The sequence below is a fragment of the Oryx dammah genome, unplaced genomic scaffold (assembly GCF_014754425.2).
Source record: "Oryx dammah isolate SB20612 unplaced genomic scaffold, SCBI_Odam_1.1 HiC_scaffold_12, whole genome shotgun sequence".
Classification (NCBI taxonomy): Eukaryota; Metazoa; Chordata; class Mammalia; order Artiodactyla; family Bovidae; genus Oryx; species Oryx dammah.
This window is the reverse complement of record NW_024070196.1, coordinates 10,555,165-10,565,915: the sequence shown is the minus strand read 5'-3', so window position 1 is coordinate 10,565,915 and position 10,751 is coordinate 10,555,165. Positions and strand designations below refer to the sequence as shown.

The 10,751-nt window shown below is 40.6% G+C and overlaps 1 protein-coding gene across 1 annotated transcript in view; it reads left to right on the top strand.

The window, feature by feature from the left end:
* Positions 1-565: 565 nt before the first annotated feature.
* Positions 566-10,751, top strand: part of TMEM184C (transmembrane protein 184C) — a 33,442-nt gene continuing 23,256 nt past the window's right edge. The window contains exons 1-4 of the mRNA XM_040251359.1: positions 566-1,267; positions 8,944-9,074; positions 9,206-9,242; positions 9,914-10,119. Of these exons, the coding sequence (XP_040107293.1) occupies positions 1,049-1,267; positions 8,944-9,074; positions 9,206-9,242; positions 9,914-10,119 (593 nt within the window). The 5' untranslated portion in view covers positions 566-1,048. The remainder of the gene's footprint in view (positions 1,268-8,943; positions 9,075-9,205; positions 9,243-9,913; positions 10,120-10,751) is intronic.

The following is a 10,751-nucleotide window of genomic DNA, read 5'->3' as shown; positions in this document are numbered from 1 at the left end:
TTAAATATATGCCAGTTTTTACCAAGTTCCAAATGCGGAAAAGATATTCAGTACGGCTTCTAAAATTAAGCTATCCCTAGAATGTTCTTTCAGAGGATACCGAAATAACTAAGTGGCTCCACCCCCAGATTTTAGCAATTGACACAAAACTAGGCGGACGTTTCCCATTTCCTCTTATTCCAGCGGACTCCCCTATCCACTCCCAGGGAGAATCGCAGATCTTTGGGTCAGAGAAAGGTTCAGCTCTAAGGTAATGGCTTCTTACACAGCCTTTCTTAAAGCTGGAATACAGTCAGCAGAACAGTGTAGTAGGAGTTCCTCAAATGTTTTCAAAAAACTTGTACAGCTTGCAGAATCTTCCTAGGCCACTGAGCCAGCCGGGAGCAACTCCACAACTTCCGAACATTTCGACTTCTTCCACGGAGGTAGCTAGGTACATGCCTAGAAGCCCCGCCCCCGAAAAATGACCAATCACAGAACGAGAAGTGAGCCGGATGGGGCGGGCCTATCTTGCGCAGTCCTCGAATCTCCAACCTCAGACAGCGAGGGCGGAAACGGAAGCCCTGGTTTGGCCTTGGGTTCCGCCTTGGGGGAATGTCCCGAAAGAACAAGTGAAGAAATCCTGAGGCTGGTGGGTTGGCGTTCTCGTCTGTTATCTATCCGCGGAATCATCACTGACGCCTGCAGCCGCCGCAGGGAAGGGACGCCACCACCCAAGAAAAGAGCGAGCAGGCCGGCAGCCGCGGGGCAGAAAGGAACTGAGGGCAGGGTCTTTCCAGGCTGGTCCCGTTCGGCGCCGCTCCCCTCGAGGCCATGGTGCCGGCGGAGCTCTGGGCGATCCCCAGGTGAGGGCAGCGGCTCTGCCGGGGATTCCACCGCGGAAGAACTGGGTCGATGCTTTGTGGGGAAGAAAGAATGTTGCCCGCACTGCTCCCCGGTAGCCCCGTGAACGGCCGCGTTTGTGGCAGCAGCAACAGTAAGCACAGCGTGGGCCGAGGAGGCGGTTCAAGCTGCTGATAGAGTCGCTTGTCGGCTCTTTTTCCGTAATATGCGAGACGAAAAAACAGCCCAAGAACAGGGCTCCGCGTTACCATCTACTTCGAGCTTCTTTTCCTTCCTACTCGGAGCTGATTTATGCGGAAACATGCCTTGCACTTGTACCTGGAGGAACTGGAGACAGTGGATTCGACCTTTAGCGGTGGTTCTCTACCTGTTGTCCATAGTGGTTGCGGTTCCCCTCTGCGTGTGGGAACTACAGAAACTGGAGGTAAGAGGGTCCCGCACCATCAGCCCCCTACCCTTTTTTCTGCCATCCTGTCCATCTAAGGTAGCCTGTTTTTACCCGGATGCTCCAGGCTTGATATCCTGAAAAATGTCATGTAATGAACCTATAAACAGAACCGATGTCTGGCTTCTGGTTGTTCATGGTTTTTCAGAGCGTGCTACTGGTGGAGGTAGGACTGAGAAAATAAAATATATTACTATAGCAGCTTCGGAGAGCGCTGTTTTGCCGGCAGTCATCCATTTCCGGAAAGTAGTAACTTTATTCCTGAAATCTGATCTGTTCAAATACTGAACTTAATTAGATCTACCTTAAGGACCAGGTGTAAAATTTTATTAGCATTTAACTAGCTTCCTGAATTGGAGAAGGCAATGGCAACCCACTCCGGTACTCTTGCCTGGAAAATCCCATGGACGGAGGAGGCTGGTAGGCTGCAGTCCATGGGGTCGCTAAGAGTCGGACACGACTGAGCGACTTCACTTTCACTTTTCACTTTCATGCATTGGAGAAGAAAATGGCATCCCACTCCAGTGTTCTTGCCTGGAGAATCCCAGGGACGGGGGAGCCTGGTGGGCTGCCATCTATGGGGTCGCACAGAGTCGGACACGACTGAAGCGACTTAGCAGCAGCTTCCTGAATTAAAGGATTGAGTTGGTTCGACTGTTCTTACTTTCAAGTTGAACTCTTAGCCAACAAAGTTTTCTGGGAAAATGCCTTGTATGTTTTTTGATGTCATATTCTTATTATGACATCAGGAAAGTACTATAAGCTGAAAGACCCCCAAAGTAAATACTTAACTAAGCACTTTGTAAAAAAGTTGAAATGAACTTTCAAGTTTGACGTTAATAAAACCCAAGGGACTATTTTTACTTAGAAACAACTGTTTCACAAGAGTTATGACAAGACCATGGCAATTTGGGGCCTTTTGTGTGGAAATATTTTTATATAATTAAACAAATTGTATTCAATATATGTTTGTTTTCTGTATGTTAACTCAGTTTTTTTGTTCACTTTCCTATACTAGCATAGTCCATATAGTTATTTTTAATGTTACTAGAATATTACACTACATTAAGTATTTCTCATCCGTTAGAAATTTAGGTTATTTCCATAATTTGTCTACCAAACTTCACGTATAGACATCTTAATACTAATAGAGATTCCTTACTTTTAAATATTTCTCTAGAGTATTTCTTACTCTGAAATATAGGAACTATTTTAAAGATTAATTCTCTGTATCATAACCTAATTTAAGACTTCTCTTAGTTGTTGGTGTCAGTGACAAATAGTAGTCAATCTAAGAAAGAGATGGAAAATTTTATTGAAGACAAACTGAGAATTAGAGCCTGGGAGACAGCCTCTCAGAGAGCTCTGAAGCACTGTCCTGAAGAGATACAGGGGAAGCCGGTGTATATGTGATTCTGGCTAAGGAGGCAGGTGCAGTAAAGTACTCAGTAGAAGATCTCTAGTCTCAAGAACAGGTGTGTTTAGTGAGTTTCTAAGTATGAAAAGATGCAAGAATCCAGGTTCATAAAAAATTTCTCCTGAAAACAGGTGACTGTCTCAAGGCCAGTTTTGCCAATTTTCAGAGTGTGCCCCGCCCCCCCTTACCCCAAATTCCTTCCAGGGTGTATTGTAGGTCAGCGCCCACAGTGGCTAGTGACTAAATTTTCAAACAACTGGTTGGGCAGTATTTGTTATTTTACAGTCTTTTCCCTTTCGCTCTTAATTTAGACCAAAGTTTGGGAGGCATTTTGCTACCAATTTGTCCCATGGGACTGGGAATGCTTGTTCTCAGGTCAAATGAGGATTTTCAAGTTAAGCCATTCAATGTACTGTTACTGAACTAAGTCCTGTCAATAGTAACCAAAAGCCTCTGGGCCTCTGTCTTGTGTCCAGGAAATGGTTCCCTCTTGTTGCTTCTTCCCACAAGAAAAAGTTATACTGTTACAGTCATCGATCTTATATAACTATATATTGGGTCAATCATTTCAAGTGGCTTAATCAGTTTAATTGGAGATTCAGACACGTTTGGTAGTGCCAGAACCAATAACCGTAAACAGGCATGAATGCAAGTAATATAGTTAGTAACATTACTAAGGTTATAAGTTAAGTATTTAAGTTTGAACTTCGTTACAGCCCAACATCTCCCCAGGTCTGACCACTCTTCAGCTCCAGTCACCATTTTTAAGGGGAGTGATAACATTGGCATTGTACATAAAGCTCAGCAATGGACATTGGGCAAACTTCAGAAGATGGTGAGAGACAGGGAAGCCTGGTGTGCTGCAGTCCATGGGGTCGCGAAGTCAGACACGACTTGGCGACTGAACAAGTACAATAAAGCTCACCAGAGATGTCTGCACTTACAAGTCAGGTGCTGGGTCATCATGACCCCTTTCAGAATCGAGAAAGGAATGCTGTCTTCTAAGTAGAGGCCGGAAGGAGAGAAAGTGATCTTTATGTTTGAGCAAGTACTGCTGCTGCTGGAGAGGTCTGGCTAACACAGTGCAGACGCACGTTGCACCCCAGAGGGGCGGGGGGACGCCAGAAGACAGAGAAAAAGTTCTGTGTGAAAGTGTTTCTTGTTTTGCCTTAAAATGCAAATTCTTATTTCATCATTGATGTCAACTCTACTTTTCCTGTACCAGCTTTGAAGGAATATTTTCATCTACAATCTCCACTGCTAACACCCTGAGCCAGATTCTCATCCTGTATTGCCTGGACTATGCTGAGCACACCAGCCAAACTACCTAGTGAAAACATAAGTCACGCTATGTGTGTCCTCGTGAAGTTTTTCAGTCACTGCTAGTCCCGGCTTAAAACCCATTATGTCCCTGACTGTGGCGCCAAGCCCCAGCATGATCTGAACCCACCCCCACCCCATCTCATCTGACTTGCTCTCCTTAGTTCCTGAGCCTCCTCCATACTTGCTTTGCTCAAACGTGTAGGGCATGCTCCCTCCTTAGGGCCTTGGCATGTCATAATATGCCTTTCCCTAGATAGTATTTTCGTTCCTTTGTGTCCTTCAGGTTTTTACTTCAGTGCCACCCAGCTCCCCTGTTTAAAAATTAACAAGCTTCTTTTCCTCAACTCTTCATATCCTCTTCCCGTCTTTATGTTTCTTAGGACTCACCAGCATCTAACACGATTTTGCCCAAATGTCTGATACTTAATAACTGATTGTTTGAGTCCCAGTGCTGCTGTATTCTGTATGGTTAGAGAGAAAAACCTGGCTCCTGCTTTCCTGGAGCTTAGTGATAGAGGCAAACACAACCAACACAAACAGATCAATAAATGATGTGAAATGCTATGAGGAAATTTTAAAAGATCTAAAAAGTGAACAAGTGGGGCAGCATTGTTACACATTTTCCAAAAACAACTCTACCGGCCTGTGGAAAATTAAGTGGAAGTGGAAAAAAGTTAGAAAGCTCCTCAAGGTGGTTCAGAGGTAGTGGGTGCCCAGGCTATGATGACTTATGGCCCAAGTCAGGATAGCAGAAATAGAGATGGAAAAGTGAATTTTAAGCATCATGGAAATTGAAGAAACAGAGCTTGACAGGGGATATGATTGGGGAAGAGAGGCAGTGAGAGAAAGGGGGACGTCAAGAACCACTCTGAGGTTTCAGTCTTGAACAACAAGGTAAATGGTGATGCCAGTTCCCAAGATGGAAACTCAGACTTGAGAGCACTTGAGTTCTGCTTGGGACACACAGTTTAAGGTATGTGAGAGACATTCACATGGGCTTGTCAGATCTGCATGTGCGAAGCTGTTTCAGTCGTGTCTGACTGTGCGACCCCACGGGCTGCAGCCTGCCAGGCTCCTCTGTCCATGGGGGTTCTCCAGGCAAGAATACTGGAGTGGGCTGCCGTGCCCTCCTCCAGAAGGACAAAACAGTGAGAAGTCTGGTGCTGCTGCGCTGTCCATTGGTCTTCACAAGTAAGAGGGTCCTTTGTGAGCCTCGTCCTGGTTTCGACGGGAGCATCGGTGGTGGTGGTGGTTTAGCTGCTAAGTTGTGTCCAACTCTTGCGATCCCCATGGACTGTAGCCTGCCAGCCTCCTCTGTCCATGGGATTCTCCAGGCAAGAATGCTGGAGTATGTTGATACCTCCTTCTCAGGGAATCTTCCCAACCCAGAGATTGAACCTGGTCTCTTGCATTGCAGGCAGATTCTTTACCAACTGAGCTATGAAGGAAACCCTGGAGGCATCCGGGCGAAAGCTAAAAATAAATGTGGAGTGAAGAAGTGGTATCAGTATATGAAGACAGGTTTTTGTTCATTTTGTTTGTTTTGAGTATTTTTTTTACTCAGGGGAATGAATGGCACAGTAGATAGAAAGGAGTGTGGATTAAGGGGCAGGCTACTTCTGTCCATGGGGTTGGAAAGAGTTGGACACGACTGAGGGACTTCACTTTCACTTTCCCCTGCCATTGTGTTTTGTTGTTAAAATGTTAGAAGCACTAACTACAGCATGTCCCTAAGATAAGGTGTAATTTTCTTTAATCTTTAAAGCCCTGAAATGGGAATTATCCCCATTTTACAGATGGGAAAACTGAGACTCATAAGTGGATAAAGTGACACTGTGCTAAGTACATATTCATCACTCATTCTCATTATTTACTGGATGAGTTTATGTCTTTAAAATGCTTCGCACTGTCCCCAGCACATAGTAGGTACTCATTAAGCCCCGAATTACCACTGTTGTTTTAAAAATAGCACTGTTGTTACTGCTGTTTATTTGATATTTATTTGCTGCTGTTATTGTTATAGTGGGGCAGCAGTGTGATAGCGTTTTTGGATAGCATTTTCATTGGGATTAGGTTCACAACTGAGCACATAAAGCAAAGTTATTTGCATCTGATTAAGCACTGGAAAAAGTAGTTGACATGTTTAGAGCCAGTATTGTATGAAAAAAAAATACTTACCTTTTAAACACTACAGTCACAATGCTCACACTGTGAGAAGTCAGTGGGGACTGAGGTTGTAGAAAACTGGGGGTTCGGCTAGCCCGTCCCATGCCCATGAGGAATACACTCAGGACTGGAGCGGCCAGGCCACCCTCTGCCGCCATCTGTGGCACTCTTGCTGGGCTGAGCGTGTATTTACATATATAAAGGTCACACAAGGGACATGCCCCTGGGACACCGCACTGCCCTGCTAGTCCTGTGTCGCGAGTAGCCACTCTCTGGCAGTGCTCCCTGCTTCTCCCTGAGAAGTGAGCCCAGAAAACACCCTCCGGTGTCCCTCTACTTTGCTCCGAAGGCCGCTGGCTGAGGGACAGCTGACTCACTGCTGGATGCTGATCTTTAATGGTTTTTTCTTTCCTCTCTGCTTTCTTCAAATTACCTTAGGAAAAAATCTACACTACTTGTCTCCTTTTTTCTGAGCCCAAAAGTGGCTGATAAGTTTAATATTAATCACATCCTTCTATCAGTGTCTCAAGTGTGAACAATTTATTTAGAGAGAAATGTAAATTAAATGTAATAATCATTAATAATTTGTGCAGATACCTAGAGTAAGATTTTATTTTATAATATTACTTCAGTAGAACATATATAATTTTATTATATTTTATTATAACATTACATAAACATGAACACACATACAATAGGTTCAGTTTCTTAGGCATACAGCTTTTTAAATAGCTCAAAAACCAAAACAGTTATAAGACCAGTGATTCAAATTAGTAGCATTAATGTGGATGCATGATGCTTTTCTAAACCGAAATTACCACTTGCAGTGTAAAACTAGTACTAACTCTCCTATGCAAGATTTCTAAAATTTGGAATCACCATACTGAAATGAGTCAATTCTCCAGTCACATGTTTTATGATCATTTGAAAAAGAACTTTCTTCTTTACAGCATACTGAGGAAGTCATGAGCACATCAGTTTTCTCTCAAGTCTGCCACCAAGTTCTACCTTTTAGCACTAAAGCAGTCATGAAAACAAATGTAGGCATTAAAAGTACTTGGCAACACTGTTCTTGATGATCACCTTATAATAAAGAAAATCTAGGGTATATTACTATTATTGCCATCATTAAAATGAGTTGTTGTTTAATTGCTAAGTCATGTCCAACTCTTTTGTGACCCCATGGACTGTAGCTCTCCAGGCTCCTCTGTCCTTGGGATTTCCCAGGCAAGAATACTGCAGTGAGTTGCCATTTCCTTCTCTAGGGTGTCTCCTTGACTCAGGGATCAACACGAGTCTCCTGCATTGGCAGGCAGATTCTTTACCACTGAGCCACCAGGGACTGAATTTTAAATGAAATTGAGCCAAGCAAAAATCTCTGGAAAATTATTGCTCAGACATTCTTTTTAGAATCTTCACCTCTGCACATTCACTTTTGACTTACTGCTTTATTAATTTCCAGCATTCAGCAAGACTTTTTAATCTGCTTTTCAAGTTTTCCATAGTTGAATGTAGAAATTCATTGTTATAAAAATACATTTGTTCTCTATACTTTTCTACCTCTGTAATCTTTGACTCTTGATGAAAAAAAAATCTTGTTCAAAACAGCAAAAGATAGAAGTTGTGGACTTCAGTTCTATTTCCATTAACTGCTCAAACTCCTCAAATACTAAAAATAAATTCCCAGCTTTTTTGCTTTAAAAACTAGCATTTGCTTTTTTTTTAATTAAAAGGATTCACATTCAGGAGTACAAGGAATAAAATTTATTCTGGAGGGCTCCTCAGATACAACAGGGGTTCAAATAAAAAAATTTTTTTTACCAGAAAATGAGGGGATTACTTTAGCTCTGCCTTAGGATGAAGCAGTTCAAATTATATTTTTAGACATTGAGCTTTTAAAGGAAAAAAATATTGATCAGATATTGACCTTAAAAAGAAATTAGATCTTTTGAAAATGTCTTGTCCTGAGTTGATAATATTGTGTATAAGAGACATGCATGTGTGCTTGGTCGTGGCTCCTCTGTCCATGGAATTTTCCAAGCAAGAATACTGGAGTGGGTTGCCATTTCCTCCTCCAGGGGATTCTCCCTATTCAGGCATCAAACCTGCATATCATGTGCCTCCTGTATTGGCAGGCAGATTCTTTACCACTGAGCCACCTGGGAAGCCCTGTGTGCTTGTACAGGGGCAGTCTGTATTAGCATGGGTCCTCTGGACAGGTCCCTTGGACACTGGCAGTGCTTTAGCCAATGGGAGGATTAAAAGACGTAATGCATGTAAAGAACTTAGCAAAGTTATCAGGCAAACAGCACTCAATAAGTGTTCTGTTCATATTTTGAGTAACAGTAAAATTTGCAGAAAACCTTGGTAAATTTTATCCCAACATAAAAGCAGAGGAATAAACTAGAAGATTTTTAGATTTGACTTATAGAAAATTCTAAAATTTCTGTACATCCTTAATCAGAAAAATATAAAAGACCAATAACAATCTGAGGGAAATGACATGGGATTAATATGCTTAATCTATGCAGTGCTATATAACTAAAGACCATATGAGGAAAAATCTCCCCTCTCCTTCCATAAAAGCACAAATAGGCTGTTATTGAAGAAGAAATAAAAATAGCCACTAGTTATTTGGAAAATACTGAGCCTCAGTAATAAATTAAAATTTTAGAAAATACAGAAATCATATTACCTGTTTAGTTTTAATATCAGAGAATTATACTGATGTGTTCTTTGCTTCTTAAAGGTTGGAATACACACCAAGGCTTGGTTTATTGCTGGGATCTTTTTGCTGTTGACTATACCTATCTCGCTTTGGGTGATACTGCAACACTTGGTGCATTATACACAACCTGAACTACAGAAACCCATAATAAGGTAAGTCCGTACATGTTGGTTCTGCTAGTGTTGTGTTGGCTAATCTCATAAAATGTAAGTGTTATATAAAATGTAAAATTTTTTTAATCATGTAAAATGTTTTAAATTTATGTTTTTTGCTTTCTAAATAGGATTCTTTGGATGGTACCCATATATAGTTTGGATAGTGTAAGTATGCTTCATTTTAACTCATTAACTAAAAACTTGTTTTATGATACTAACTATAATTAACGTAATAAAAGTAATGTTATTTGGCAGTAAGGAGTTAGGTTAGTAAGTGTTTTTAATGTTAATAAAGAAGATAAAGTATAACCATAGAAAAGGCAGATGTTTTAAAATTTCAAATGAGTTGTTCTTATTCCTCTAAAGATTATAATACTTAAAATTACCTTATCATCCTTTTTATTTATTATAATATTTATTTGGACCAAAACAGAAATCTTCCCCAGTGGATCCTGGTATATGTAATTGTTACAAATAACTGCTTTAATATGATTAAATATAAAGAAAATGTCTTTAACATCATTTTCTATGGTCATGTCAAGAAGTTTTGGATTATATTCATATTGAAGAACTCAAGTACATAATATAACTTTTCTCTTCATATTCATTGTTTACCCCCCAACACAAATGTTTTTGTTTATGAATATGCAAGATGTTTGTTGCTTTTAAAATTTCATTTCACCGATTGCCTGGTAGCCCTCATAACGATAAAATTTAGTGAGTTTGATATAAGTATGTGACAAGACAACTCAAGTTTTAAAATAGGCCTATTGCGAGTGCCATGAATTGCAGTGGTAATTCCTTTTATTGTTTTTAACATCTGTGCTTCTTCATAGTGGATAGCTTTGAAATATCCCAGCATTGCAATATATGTGGATACCTGCAGAGAATGTTATGAAGCTTATGTCATTTACAACTTCATGGGATTCCTTACCAATTATCTAACTAACCGCTATCCGAATCTGGTGTTAATCATTGAAGCCAAAGATCAGCAGAAACATTTCCCTCCTTTGTGTTGCTGTCCACCATGGACTATGGGAGAGTAAGTATATTTGGTTTTAACTCTTTAAGTTTGGTTTTACTTAAACAGATGTAAGTGTCATTTCTCTGCAGTGTGTTAAGGACAAAAAGTATAACACAGAGTCCTTACCCTCATGTAGTTCATAGTCAAGTTTAAATACTTAAAAAACACATTTTTATAACCCACACATATGAGTTAGTTTCTTTTACATTATTTACCCTAAATAGAAAACTGGTAAAGTTGTGGGGGGGAAAAAACCTTAGAAATCATTTAATCAACATTCTTTTACAATTGGAAACCAGAGTCTGCAGAGATTAACTTCCTCAAATCACATAGCAAGTTAAAGGCAAAATCAGATCTAAGACTTGAGAAGATAGTCTAGGTGGGGAAACAGCATTGGACATGAAATAAGAGCAACAAATTTTATTCTAGTTATATGTAAGTTAGTTGGCCTTGTTATTCATTCATGTAGGACAGAAGGGAAATAAAGCCTGCAAAGTTAAGTTGAACCTAAGATTTCATTTAGTCTCTGAATGAACCACTGGATGTTTTTCAGCAGGAAACATTTGAAGACTGGCATTTTAGGAAGATTAATTTTAAAATACTGTGCAAGATTCATTAGGAGAAGAGTCCAGAAGGAGAAATAAATTATG